This window comes from Terrapene carolina, unplaced genomic scaffold (assembly GCF_002925995.2).
Source record: "Terrapene carolina triunguis isolate 2854851 unplaced genomic scaffold, T_m_triunguis-2.0 Scaffold310, whole genome shotgun sequence".
NCBI lineage: Eukaryota > Metazoa > Chordata > Testudines > Emydidae > Terrapene > Terrapene triunguis.
In genome coordinates, this window is record NW_020664661.1 from 1226174 (window position 1) to 1240778 (window position 14605).

At 43.1% G+C, this 14605-nt stretch overlaps 1 protein-coding gene across 1 annotated transcript in view; it reads left to right on the top strand.

Annotated features, from left to right (window-relative positions):
- HELLS (helicase, lymphoid specific) overlaps nucleotides 1-14605 on the top strand; it is a 54686-nt gene that overhangs the window by 5357 nt on the left and 34724 nt on the right. Inside the window, exons 2-6 of the mRNA XM_029912874.1 lie at nucleotides 9967-10089; nucleotides 11496-11555; nucleotides 12144-12180; nucleotides 12292-12356; nucleotides 13066-13107. Coding sequence (XP_029768734.1) covers nucleotides 9967-10089; nucleotides 11496-11555; nucleotides 12144-12180; nucleotides 12292-12356; nucleotides 13066-13107 — 327 coding nt within the window. The remainder of the gene's footprint in view (nucleotides 1-9966; nucleotides 10090-11495; nucleotides 11556-12143; nucleotides 12181-12291; nucleotides 12357-13065; nucleotides 13108-14605) is intronic.

Consider the following 14605-nt stretch of genomic DNA (forward strand, 5'->3'; position numbering starts at 1 on the left):
AGACTGCAGCGGGGCTCTGTCCTCCTGCCTCCGGTCTTGCAGAACATCCACAAGGCGCCGGAGCGTGTCCGTTTGCTCCCTCATTAGTCCAAGCAGCTTTTCAGTAGCCTGCTGGTCCTCCTGACGCCACCTCTCCTCCCGTTCCATGACTGCTCGGTGCATTTGTGACAAGTTCTCCCTCCACTGTGTCTGCTGGGCTGCCTGGGCTCGGGAGCAGTCCATTAGTTCTGAGAACATGTCTTCACGCGTCTTCCTCCTCCTCCGCCTAATCTGCGCTAGCCTCTGGGAGTGTGCTGACAGGCTGGGTTGGGAGACAGTCACAGATGTGTCTGTGGGAATGGGAAAAAGGGAGTGAATTCCTGAGACAGATAAATGAAGTTGTGTACAAAGAACCTAGTCTTTCTCTGTGAACAAGACCATGCACTCCACCTCTCACATGCGCACTCAGGACAAGGTCGAATTTTCGGCCCTCGCCTTCAGTGCCTGGGGTCTTGCAGTGGTCTTTGCAGTGGTCTTGCAGTGATCTGAGAAGCGTGGCAGGACACCTGAACTTCTGTAGCAGGCAATCATGGTAAGCCCTAGACTTGTGGCTGCTTAAAACTTTAATAGGAGCACTGGCCTCCTGTCACATTGAAAGCAATGCCAGTCTCAATGCCAGCAATGAGGCAAGCATGAACTCTGCCCCTGTCCCACCCCCTCGCGGCTGTCCCAGGGAAAGATCCCTGTATGCTGCCCCTCTCCCTCCACCGCGTGGCTGTAAAGCAGTCCCAATACTAACATTCCCCTCCCTAATTCAAAGCAGGGCATCATGAGCGACATCACCCTCATGAGGATCTCGGAGAGCGAGAAGGAACGCATGCTGAGGGAAAGCATGCAAAAACCAGGGCCGTATGCCGCTATGCTCTGCCGTGCGATGATCCCTGAATACTTGATTGTGTCGTGGCGGGGAAACGTGTGCTACCACGGAGGGCCCAATAAGATCGCCCTACCCAGGAACCTGATGAACAGGCTGGAACTGTACCTCCATGAGACCTACGAGGAGTTCTCCTATGAGGATTTCGCGTCTATCCCCGGCCATATTGACCGGATTTTCGCGTAGGTGCACTGGGACTAAAGAGTGGAGCGTCTTGGGCTGCATAATCATGAATAACCGGACATTGTAAAAAAATTTTTAAATAGTTGGGACTAAATAGTGAAGAGCCCAAGGCAGAGAAATCATGAGAAACCCTTTGTTGATATTGTAAATATTCCAGTTTTGTTGCAGATAAATGTTTAGATGTTTAAAGCACTTACTGCTTGATCCTTCCCCTGATTCTGTGTCCGGGGTAAGGGATGGGGACGGTTGGTAGGGGATCTTGGTAAGGGTGATGAAGAGCTCCTGGCTGTCGGGGAAATCAGCGGTGCCAGCGCTGTCGACTGCATCGTCCTCCTCATCTCCTTCTTCATCTTCCCCGTCCGCTAACATGTCCGACGAGGAACCGGCCGCGGACAATATCCCATCCTCAGAGTCCACGGTCACTGGTGGGGTAGTGGTGGCGGCCGCACCTAGGATGGAATGCAGTGCCTCGTAGAAACGGGATGTATGGGGCTGGGATCCGGAGCGTCCATTTGCCTCTTTGGTTTTTTGGTAGCCTTGTCTCAGCTCCTTGATTTTGACGCGGCACTGCGTTGCATCCCGGCTGTATCCTCTCTCTGCCATGGCTTTAGAGATCTTCTCGTAGATCTTTGCATTCCTTCTTTTGGAGTGCAGCTCTGAAAGCACAGACTCATCGCCCCACACAGCGATGAGATCCAAGACTTCCCGATCAGTCCATGCTGGGGCCCTCTTTCTATTAGATTGCACGGCCATCTCTGCTGGAGAGCTCTGCATCGTTGCCACTGCTGCTGAGCTCGCCACGATGTCCAAACAGGAACTGAGATTCAAACTGCCCAGACAGGAAAAGGAATTCAAATTTTCCCGGGGCTTTTCCTGTGTGGCTGGTCAGAGCATCCGAGCTCGGACTGCTGTCCAGAGCGTCAACAGAGTGGTGCACTGTGGGATAGCTCCCGGAGCTATTAGCGTCAATTTCCATCCACACCTAGCCTAATTCGATATGGCCATTTCGAATTTAGCGCTACTCCTCTCGTTGGGGAGGAGTACAGAAGTCGAATTTAAGAGAGCTCTATGTCGAACTAAATAGCTTCGTGGTGTGGACGGGTGCAGGGTTAATTCGATGTAACGGCGCTAAATTCGACATAAAAGCCTAGTGTAGACCAGGCCTTAGAGACTAACAAATTTATTAGAGCATAAGCTTTCGTGGGCTACAGCCCACTTCTTCGGATGCATATGCTGTAGCCCACGAAAGCTTATGCTCTAATAAATTTGTTAGTCTCTAAGGTGCCACAAGTACTCCTGTTCTTTTTGCGGATACAGACTAACACGGCTGCTACTCTGAAACCTGTCATAGGCTGTAGTGTAGACATAGTCTTGTAGATGTTTGAGGCAGGCAGTGATGCTGTCATTGGGAGGGATGTTGGTGTATAGGGAGGTGATAAGGATGGTGTTCTGAGGGAGGTTTTTAATGTTGCAGAGTTTCTGGAGGAAGTGAGTTAAAACAAAAATTAAATTTCTATAACTATAGTCTTGTATTTCCTCACTTACTACAATCGTCTGTATTGAATTCTCCCTTATTTTTCACATTGCGTGTTTGAATGTGATCTTATGTTCAGCTACATGGAAATTCTTATGTTTAATAATGCCCAATCAGTTCAAATTTAGTGAGTACTAGAACTCTGTACCAATGTTTTACTGCATCTTACAGTTTATGCAAGTTTTGAAATTGGAAACATCCAGGGATTAACACATCTGGCATCCTTTCTGATACCACTTTCAAGGCAAAGAAAGGATGAATTACCACAGTGAAGGTTAGGTGCAAAGACTCTGAGAGCATGCATATATTTACACCTCTACCCCGATATAATGAGACCCGATATATCCGAATTCGAATAGAACGCGGTAAAGCAGTGCTCCGGGGGGTCGGGGCTGCACACTCCGGTGGATCAAAGCAAGTTCGATATAAAGTGGTTTCATCTATAACGCGGTAAGATTTTTTTTGGCTCCCGAGGACAGCGTTATATTGAGGTAGAGGTGTTCAAACTTTTTGGTAATGAGTCTGTGAAGGACATAACCATATGCCAGTTTTGCTCATTAACTTTTTTTATTGCTTAAGCATTTTGCAAAAATTAGCAGACACACATTCATTAACAAGGATTCCAGATATGACACGTTTGAATTTAAAATGTCAAACCTGTTTTATCTGACCAGGGCTTCAGTATAAATCAAATTTCTTAACTTATAAAAACAGAGATCTCTTGCTCTGATAACTCAAATAACTGAATGGATTTTCTTCAAACTCTCAAGTTAGAAAAGAGAAACTTCTGCTATGGAGTAATAATGAGATTTCAATACAGAATAACAGTGGAAAAAAAGACTTACAGTTAAAGTGCCTTCCCAACCATTATTATAAAATTGCTAGGATGTAATAAGACTGATTTATTTTTAGCAGTCCCCTACAGTTCTTCTGAATCTACAAAATTCCTTTCTAGCATTGGCAACACTTTATTATCCTGTATGCCTTCTACCAGCTCCAGTATCTTTCAGGCAGGAGAGGGCCATTAGCAGCATGGTGTCCTGCTAGAACCTGCATGTTCAAGAAGGCCTCATTTTTTCTTCTTGTCACTACTTTGCACCCCCTGCTAGGTGATTTGTACAGCAGTTCAAAACCGAGGAGCCACTTTTCTATTATATGTTCTGGAGGCAAAATGCTGCTTTGCAAAACTGTGAGAATACGAAGTCTGATGAAAAGAATAGGGAAAACGTACTGCAATAAGAATCCTGATTGAAAAATCCTGCTGGGCAGAGGGAGACTGAATAGGTGGACAAAATGAGAGCCTATTCTGGACAAACGGAGTGAGTCAAAGGTCTTAAATGCTGCATGGCATTTAAAAGGCAGCTTTTGTCGACAAAACAGTGAATGCATACACACTGCGCTGCAACTCTTGGCAGCAGAAATGTCCTGCTTTGGTGACAAAATAAAACCATCCCGACGAGACATAAGGCTTTTGGAGCAAAGTTTTTGTCGACAAAGTGCCAGTGTAGACACCACGCTTGATTTAATCGCTTTAATTGGTCTCAGAAAGGTGTCCCACAATGCCCATCCTGACTGCTCTGGTCTGCAGTTTGAACTCCACTGCCCTGCAGCTGGGTAAACAACCTCTCCCCCTTAGAAGCCCCAGGAATTTTTGAAATTCCATTTCCTGTTGGCTCGGCATGGAGAAGTTTCATTGCATCTTCTCAGGTGATCATGGCAGGTTATCGCAGCAAACATTCTCCCGCTTGGACCACTATGGAGCTGCTCAGTATATAAGAGCGGAGGCTGTGCAGTCCCAGCTGCACTTGAGCCGTAGGAATTTTGATACCTCTGGGCAGATTTCGCAAGGCTTGTGTGAAAAGGGCTATAATCGGGACATGCTGCAGTGCAGAGCGAAGATAAAGGATCTGAGGCAGGTGTACCATAAGGCGAGGGAGGCAAACCATCACTTCGGTGCTGCACCTAAGACCTGCCGGTTCTACAAGGAGCTGGACGGTATCCTCGGTGGCGACCCCACCACCAAGAGCCCCGTGGATACTTTGGCGGGCCTGGAGGCGGTGGAAAGAGCACCTAACCCGGAGGAAAAAGTCACTGATGAAGAGGTGGAGTTAGACGACGATGTGGAGCTCCTGGTGGGGTTGCCCGGTGGGGCGGGCAGCCAGGAATTGTTCAGGAGGTGTCTGTCCAGTCTCAGCAATTGCTCTTTGGTGAGCAAGAAGCAGAAGAGGAGACGCCTGGTAAGTAGCTGTGGTTTGTGTAGTGCGGAGGTGGGTTCAGGGTATAGAAATGTACAAGGCTGGCTATGTTTCTGTGTGCTGGACGTTCCCCTGTGCAGCTAATCAGTACAGCAAAACAGGGTATTGATGCACACAGAGATCTCATGGGAATCCTTCAGAAGATCTCCAGGAAAGTTTCCTGGAGGTACTCAGCAATCCTTTGCCGAAGGTTCCTTGACAGAGCTGCTTCGTTCCTTCCCCCATTGTAGGAAACCTTCCCGTGCCATTTGGCTATCACTTGTGCCTGGACCAAAGCAGCACACAGGCAAGCAGCACAGGGACCAGGGCTGAAGCCACAAGTGTGTAGTAGATGTGCCCTTGCTTCCCTGCTTACCCTCAGAAGTGAGATCTGTTACTTTTCCACAGGCGGGGTTCATTGTGGGAGAACTTTAGAATTTTTTCCCTACTTGGCTGCAACGCAACCCTTGCAGAATGCTCTTTTCCCCATGTAGAGTGCTTCCCCAGCCAACACTCACCATGATTTGGGTGTTTGCCGAGATGTGTGCTTGCCAAGAGTCAGTGAGAAAGTGATTGTTATGTTACCAGAGGTGTATTTTACTGAAATGTTTCAATGCTGCGTGTGAATTTAACAATCATGCTTCTGTGCATTGTTCCTTGTGCTTCGGCAGATGTGGCCTTGAGGAACACCCCATGCACACCATCCAAACAGCTCTGCCAGATAAGAAAGTGCCCAAGATGGAGCAAAGAAGACATGTTCCAGGAGGTACTGCACTTCTCCAATGCAGAGAAAAGGGAACACAAGGAGTGGAGGGAAAGCCAAAAGGCAAGACAGAAAAGATAATCAGGAGTTTAAGGATGCTACTGAGTGGACGATTAAAGTAATGGAGGAGTGCAAACAGATACTGAAGTCCTTAATAATGCTGCTGACTGAGCAGATCCATGCCCACCCTCCCCTGCAGCACATTCAGAACTCTTTTCTGTGCCCCCCCTCAACTCCGCCCACACATTCCTTTCCACTTTCTGGGACTTCTCAGTTTCCCCTTCACTCCACCCCTGTGAACAACTTTCAAAATCACTGGACCTACACACAGCTCTGAAAGTCTGCCCTTCCCTGGTACCTCCTTACCTACCAAGCGTCTGTGTGTGTTGTTTCTTATGCAATAAAAGCAAAGTTTTTGAATGGTAACTCATCTTCATTTGTTTCCTACAAATTCAGATAGCAGGCACTACCAATACATACACAGGCAGTTTAATCATTTGCTTACTGGAATGTAAGGCCCCAAATTTCACCATTGCTTCCTAGGAAAACTACATGTAATCACAAAGATATACATTACTGGTTCTCGTTTTCAAAGTGTTGCTTCAAAGCCTCCCTGATTCGAATTGCCCCCCTCTGATAGCCCTGGTATCTGGCTGCTCAAAATCAGCAGCCAAGAGATCTGCTTCCACACTCCACCCGTGAGCAAACCTTTCACCCTTAGCTTCAATGAGATTATGCAACGTACAACACGCGGCTATGACCATGGGATTATCATCCTCATTGTGGTCTAACGTGCCATAAAGGCATCGCCAGTGTGCCTTTAATCTGTCAAAGGCACATTCCACCGTCATCCAGCACCTACTCAACTTCTTGTTGAACTGCTCCTTACTGCTGTCCAGGTTTCCTGTTTAAGGTTTCATGAGCCATGGCTGTAAGGGGTATGCTGGGTCTTCCAGGATCAATATGGGCATTTCAACTTCCCACACTGTAATCTTCTGGTCTGGAAAGAAAGTCCCCGCTTGTAGCTTTCTATACAGGCCGGTGTTCCTGAAGATGTGTGCGTCATGCACCTTCCCAGACCACCCCGCACTGATGTCAGTGAAATGCCCACGTGATCTACAAGCGCTTGCAGCACCCTGGAGAAGTACCCCTTCCTATTGATGTACTCTGTTGCAAGGTGGTCTGGTGCCGAAGTTGGAATATGTGTGCCATCTATCGACCCTCCACAGTTAAGGAAACCCATTTCTGCAAAGCTGTCCACTATTTCACGCACATTTCCCAGAGTCACGGTCCTTCGTAGCAGGATGTGATTAATTGCCCACTTGCATTAACGCAGCCCCGTTGGTCGACTTCCCGACTCCAAATTAATACGCGACCGACCAACAGGTAGCAGTCTGGAGTCGCCAACTTCTACACAGAGATCGCCTTGTGCTTCTCCACCAATATGGGAGCTCTCATTCTGGTGTCCTTGCGCCACAGTGCTGGGGAGAGCTCTGCACACAGTTCCAGGAAGGTGGCTTTCCACCTCCGAAAGTTCTGTAGCCCCTGCTTGTCATCTGAGACCTGTATGAGGATACGATCCCACCATTCAATGCTTGTTTCCCGAGCCTAAAAGTGACGGTTCACTGTCTGCAGCTGTTCCGTGAATGCCAAAAGCAATCTAAAGTTGCTCCTATCCATATCAGACTGCTTGTCAGGCAACTGGGAGTCTTCTTCAGTTAGGAACTTTGTGATTACCTGCACTGCCATCCGCAATGTCTTCATGACGGTTATCAGAGCATAGGAGAGCAGTTCAGGATCCATCCCTTCACGCAGAGATGGCGGGGCGAACTGCAAACATGGCCATTGAAAAATGCTGCGAAAGAAAGCTGGAAGCCCATGGAATGCTGGGACTGAAAACAATGCGTCATGGGACATTGCACCCAGTCCCAAGATGCACCATGATCTACGCCACCTTCCCACAAGACCTCGTGGCAGAAGGTGTCCAGCTGGACTGTGGGATAGGTACTCAAGGTGCATTGCTCACACTGTTGATAGTGCCCCAATTGTGGATGCGCTCTGCCGACAGAGGGAGCGAGTGTGAACATACAATACCAATTTTTATTATAAAAACGAGGAGTGCGGTGGCATCTTAAAGACTAACAGGTTTATTTGGGCATAAACTTTCGTGGGTAAAAGTGGTGTTTCTTCTTCAGAAGTGGGTTTTTTTACCCACGAAAACTTATGCCCGAATAAATCTGTTAGTCTTTAAGGTGCCACCGCACTCCTCGTTGTTGTTTTTGTGGATACAGACAAACATGGCTACCTCTCTAATTTTTATTATAGCACTTGTTGAGTGTCGACAAATTCTGTAGTGTAGTCAAGGCCTTGGTCTTTAGGCTTCTTCCCTTGTATTAGCCTTCCCGGAGTTCTTGTGACACACCTTGATAGAAGGACTCTCTGCCCATGCTCTGTTAAAAGAGACCCTCAATGGGGGATTGAGACTCAGAAACTCCCTTACTCTTCATTTTCTCTCATTAGAAGCTGAGAGGTTCTAATCTTTTTAGTGCAGTCTGTGTGAAATTATCCAGCCAACAGTCCACCAGTCAAATCATGTTTAAAAACAAGATTTATTAAAGGTGGAGAGAAAATTATAGTAGAATAGCAGAAACAGGGTTTTCATAACATCTAGGCTTAAAGCTCAAAATAGAAAAGGCATTCCCAGTTTAACAATAAAATTAAAAGAAAACCGTACATCTCTTAATCAGTCACCTCACCCTGGCACAGCTTCTCCCTCCTGTGCTTCAAACCCTCTTTTTCTTGATAGCCTGACTGTTGTGGGCTCTTACAAAAAAAAAAATAAAAAGAAATCCATCCATCCATCAAGTTCCTCTTCAAGGCTCATCCTAGCAGGGCAAAGAGTACATCAGCATTTCCACAAAGTAATGTGTGGTCAGGTGCAGTGTCTGGAGGAAATGAGTGAATCTGTTTCCCATACAGTGATTATTGCCCCATCATTCTACTAACATCCTTCCATTTAGTTCTGGAAGATTCCCCACACCTTTCTTCCCCCCCCTCCCTCCCCCACCAGAGAGCTTTTCAAAGGTAGTTGTAGAGCTATCCGGGTGAACATGGTTTTTAGATATGCTATTTCACCCTCCTTTCAAATGTCTAGTATTTTGACTGCTTAGTGCTAAGCTTTATTCCACTTCTTTTTTGTTTGGGTTTAGAAAAGTAATTCACAAATCTCATGGCTGAGTTTTTACTATAACTTTACTCTGTATCAAATGCAGATACTACAGCTTCTCTGTTATGCAAGGCACTAAAGATGTTAATTCCAGGCGTATGTGTGACTGACTTGCTCTGCTTGGTAAAGTTAATTTGGGCTCTATCCACATTGTAAGTTAAGATTTGTTTGGCAAGTATAGAGCAGGCATCATTTAAAGGCTGTTTAGTTTACTGAGTATATGTCTAGAAACCTTATGTTGACAAACTATTTGAAAGCATATTAAAATCTAAGAAATTACACACTGAAAACTGTGTGGGAGAGGAGTTATCTGTCCAAATCCTCTAGGGATACATCTTTTGGTGGTGTGTAGTGTTCATACCCACCCAGCCCACCTCACATGGGTATAAATAGCAGTATAGCTGGTGAGGCATGGCTTAGGCAAGTAAAAACACACCTGAAGGCAGTGGGTATGTATGTAAGTATATACCATACATGCTCTCTACTCACCCAAGCTGTCTTCCTATCTATATTGCTATTTTTAGCCGTGTAGTGTCCTGCTGCTTCCCCGCTGCTGGAGCCTTTCCCCTCTGAAAGAAAAGAGTTCCCTAGCAGGGAAAGGGTTGGGCTGCTCCCCTCTGTGGAGCCTTTCCCTGCCACAGATGAAAGGTAAAGCCTTCCCCTGCTGCTGGAGCCCTCTCCCACCAAAAGTCGGGACACTGGCAGGAGGGAAAGGCTCTGTCACCTCCCCACTGCTGGAGCATTTCCCCTCCATGGGGAAAGCTCTGGCAGGGAGAGGCAGCTGGGAAAGACCCTTGCAACTCTCTGCTGCCAGAGCCCTTCCCTGCTGCCTCCCTTGTACCAGAACCTTTCACGGAGGTGTAGCTACACACCACAGTGTGGTTGCAGCCTGCTTTTCACTGCGTCATGTAGCTGCACATACATGACATGTATGCATGGTGGTGGCGTGTAGTGTAGATGTAGCCTAAGTGTATAATGATTGGGAGGGAAGGGTCTGCATATGTGTAATACAATTGTGGCTGTCTTGTTCAAGATGTACAGAATGGTTTTATTCATTTCAAAAGAGTAAAAGCTGAAATGACTAAAGATATGCTTTCCTTCTTTGTTTGCAAGGCTCGCATGTCCTGGGACAGAGACTCCAGTGAAATGCGCTACAAGAGACTTCAACACTTGCTTGAAAAAAGCAACATATATTCAAAATTCTTGCTGACCAAAATGGAACAGCAGCAACTGGAGGTAGATGTGTTCTAAGTTTAAATGACAGCATTTTTTTTTTTTTTTTTTTTTAATTATTCTAGAGCACTGTAAATCCTAGTCTGCACTAGGGAATCTTACAAAAATATTTCCCTCAGTGGGAGCGTCTGATGTCCTTGCCACCTCATTAGTTAAACCCAGGTTAAAAATGCCAGAAACTATTATAGCTTCTTCTCAAGTGATTTTTTTTTTTAAGTTCCTAATATAGTCACAGCCGATGGGTGCCACAGTCCTTTGCATAACATTGATATCATTTTAAAAATAATCTGAAGCCGCCCCCAAAGAGCTTCTATTGTAACTAAGGTCCGTGATAACAATAAATCATCAGAATTCTTATTAATGGCATTAGTCTTGGGGGATGTGGAAGAGAGGGAGAGGTCTCTTTACAACAAATTGAGAAGATATTTCAAAATAAGAGACAACATTAAAGAAGGTGGGAAACCAGGCACGAGAGGATGATGATGGAGCAAAAATGTAAAGTAGAACAAGGAGCAAGAGGTGAAGTAAGAGTTGTACAGAATATTTAAGGTTAAGAAATAAGCTTAAACTTGGTACAAAAGGAAAGAGGAAGACAGTGAAGGGATTCAAGGGGATAGATGTGGTCAGCAGTGGGAGAGAGAGCATTGATTTTTGGTAGACTAAGGGCTTTTTCCCCCAAATACTGGAGTCTTCAGTCTTTTAAAAAAAAAAAAATCTGATTAGAACAATCTGCAGTTATTACACCTGTATAAATGCATACTTGGAAAGGATATTTTGCTTAACATGTTCCTATTTTAAAACTCCTTGCTTTTATGTATTGCTCCATGTTACATGTACCAAAAAGATCTGTGAGGGATTCTAAGAATTCCTGGCTGAAAAGTGAGAATTGTAACAGTGTTTAACCTTTAGAAATCCTAGTTTCTTCAACGTAATCAGAAGACTACTTCCTTTTAAAGACACTGTAGTCCAGTTAAATTATCACTTCTGCTGTATTTGGAACAATGCAACGTGTAAAACTGAGAGTGCAGCTACAGGTCATGCAAAAATAGATCACAGGGAAGGCGTAACATTTAAGCCATTAGTTTTATGTAAAATAAACACTTAACTAGCTTACAAGCTTCAACTTTTTTTGCGATAAAGCATTTCTGATATGCAGATTTTCTTTTGATAGAATTTTAAGTATCCAGCAAAAAGCAGTACAAAATAATTCTACTTACCCACTGCCAAGCAATTTCAGCTACTTATCAGCTTTCATCTTGGCACCATTTTAAAATATGACTACAAAAGCAAAACCAGTCCCCAAATTACATTGTTAATATGGCGCTGTGTGTACTCAGTGTATATTAGTATTTTTGTAATGGATAGATTTATTGCAGCTGTTCTATACAAGTAAGAACTTTGTTTTTTAGGAGCAGAAAAGGAAAGAGAAATTAGAAAAAAAGAAAGAAATGTTATTAAAAGCGGCAACGGTAAGATGTGTTGGCTGTTTTATATAAATTGCTTCTCTGGGATCTGCATGACAAATACCCTGAAATTGATACAGCAACATAGGTTTCAGAGTAGGCTGTAACTTTTCCTTGATTGGTAAATGTTAAAAATTAAGTTAGTAGAAAAAAATAATTTTTTTCCCAGTCTTTGGCTTTACTCTTGAGTGTACGTACACTGTCATAAAGCCTTTTCCATGTATGTCCATGTCACACAACTGTCCTCTTAAGCAAAGCCATACTTAAACTTTTTTTGAACAGTTGTACCTAGAATGGCTTGATTTTCCAAGGTGGGCCAGGACTTTTTGAAAAACAGTTTTTAGCCCAAACTTTATTCAAGACTACCTGATGGTATATTTTGAGCATGTTATGTTGGACCTTGTTCTAACATCGCTAGATGCTATTTTTAGAAACCTATTTACAGTGTTTGGGAGTAACAGTTTTCAAAAATGATGTCAAACATAGTTACAAACTACGTAAACATGTCAAAGCTGATTATTTCTTTCTCTTATCTATCCAAGAGATATTAGAAAATATTTAAGTTGATAATGCTTTTAAATATTCACTTTCTAGAGTCAGAATCTAACTGATGAAAAAGAGGAGAAATCTGGTAGGTTGATCTATCATTAGGTTTTGCTTTTTGTCTATATTTAAGTATAGTTTTATTAATTTTTGATGTGGCTTACCTAGTATTTTGAGCCTATGTGATATTTTCTTATAGCTGTGAAGAAAAAAAGAGGAAGAGAAGATGAAACCTATTACATTTCAGAAGTCATGTCCAAAGAGGTAAGAGTGCATTTTATGTAATTTGCAGCAAATAGAAAAATATTTTCAATACATTAGCATTCCCTTGTGATGTAGCTTCCAGATACTGCTGTCTTATGGTACTGCAGCATATTATAAACATGCATAGAATTCATTGATGTGCAATTTCGGAGAGGTTATTGACTAAAATGTGATGGTATGTGATTTCTGCAGCTTATATTATCATCTCTTTAGCATAATTACACACACCTTTGTTAACAAAATGAGGCATTTAAGCAGACTTCCAGAAGGTGTACCCATTTCTTCTCTCCCCAGCGTGTGTGTAAAAACGTAAACTTTATTTTGTGAACTTTATTTTGTATTCCCAGCTGTGTGACCTTGAGCAAGTTACTTAATTTATCTGTGCATGTTCTTCTTATCAGCAAATGAGGATAATACACCTCTACTTCGATATCGGGTAGCGTTATATAACACGAATTTGGATATAATGCGGTAACGCAGTGCTCCGGGGGGGGGAGGGCGGCTGCGCACTCCGGAGGATCAAAGCAAGTTCGATATAACACGGTTTCACCTATAACGCGGTAACATTTTTTTGGCTCCCGAGGACAGCGTTATATCAGGGTAGCACTTTCAGATCCTTGGATTAAAGGTTCTACAAAAATAGATATTGCTATATTTTTCAAGTTGCTATAAAGCATATTTTACACTGGCATTTTTGTTTTATTTCTAGGAAATCTTGTCAGTGGCCAAAAAAAGCAAAGTAGAAAATCAGGTATGTCCATGCATACTGTTACAACTTAAGTGTACACTGTAAAACCAATTTAAATGTCTCTAATTAATTTCAAAATTCCTCGTTGTATTTTAGATTGTCTTTACCTTATTTTCTGCCCCCATATTTTAATTGTTGTTTATTACTGAAAACCTACTTTTCTAACTATCCATATTTGTTAATCTAAGTTGCACATACCAACATGGAATAAGTGATTTTAAAATAAGTATCTGAAAATAGAATTCTTTATCTTGAAATTTTTTTTTATTGGATTATGCCTCCAAACATCTTTGCTAAAGAGAGAGGTATAAAATGCAGTTTTGCAGCTTGTTCTCTGTATTAAACTGGGAGGAAATGTCTAAAATATGTTAGCTCAATTTCTCTCTTCATTCTAACTGATAAAAAAACAAATATGCATTTTTTTACATTTATATAGAATAAATACAATTTTAGGAAAAATAAGCACTGGGAACCCTATATAAGATGTATGATTTTTGTCTAACTTGATTTTATTCATGACAAAGTGATGGTTTTACTTATACATTATGAATGACTTTATGTGGTATATTTTTAAACTTGTTCTGTAAATAAATGCCTAACTGATATATCATTAGGTGCTCTACTAGAAGTTTTAAAAGTATGGGGTTAAATGGTGCACTGATTTAATATTAAGCTCAAGCCTCCAGAAGTTGGAGCCTAAATTTGTCTTGTGTTAAATGTGAATTGTTTGATAGTGTAGTGTGGAGCACAAGGGAAACATCTTTGCCTGTCAGAATATGTCATATGCTCAGGAAAAACAGAGTGCTGGAGTATCAGATCAGGCTTGCGACATACACATGATAAATTGTTCTAGTTTTGCGAATTGATAAGGTGCAGGATGGTGGGGAGTGGGGTTGGTTGTTCTTATAGGGAATTGAGAGTGTGGGGGGAGCCAACTTCTAGTGGTCACTAGAATTTGCTTAAAAAAGGGAAATAGTTCCACGTGAAATATGCTGTCCTTTGTGTGTCAAGTTCTGAGGTCTGTTCACTTTTATGGACAGCAACTTGGTGTTCAACATTATCATTTTATTTAGTAAATATTATTGCTTTTAAACTACAAAGAGTTGAAGGATACATTGCCATTGGATGGTTGAATGTTTTAAATATTACACCTTGACCCGATATAACATGAATTCGAATATAACGCGGTAAAGCAGTGCTCCGGGCGGGCGGGGCTGCGCTGTGCACTCCGGCGGATCAAAGCAAGTTCGATATAACGTGGTTTCACCTATAACATGGTAAGATTTTTTTGGCTCCCGAGGACAGCGTTATATTGGGGTAGAGGTGTAATTGGCTAGGTGGCAAAATCGTCACTGGAAATTTTGTGCTTGAGTCATTGTGTGTGGTCAGCCACACTTTGATTAAATCTGCCTTTATCATTGCAGCTGGATACTGTTTTGCCTAACTGTAACATTGACTTGCAGATTTTCCAGAATTCTCAGCAGCTTGTTGAGTATGTTAA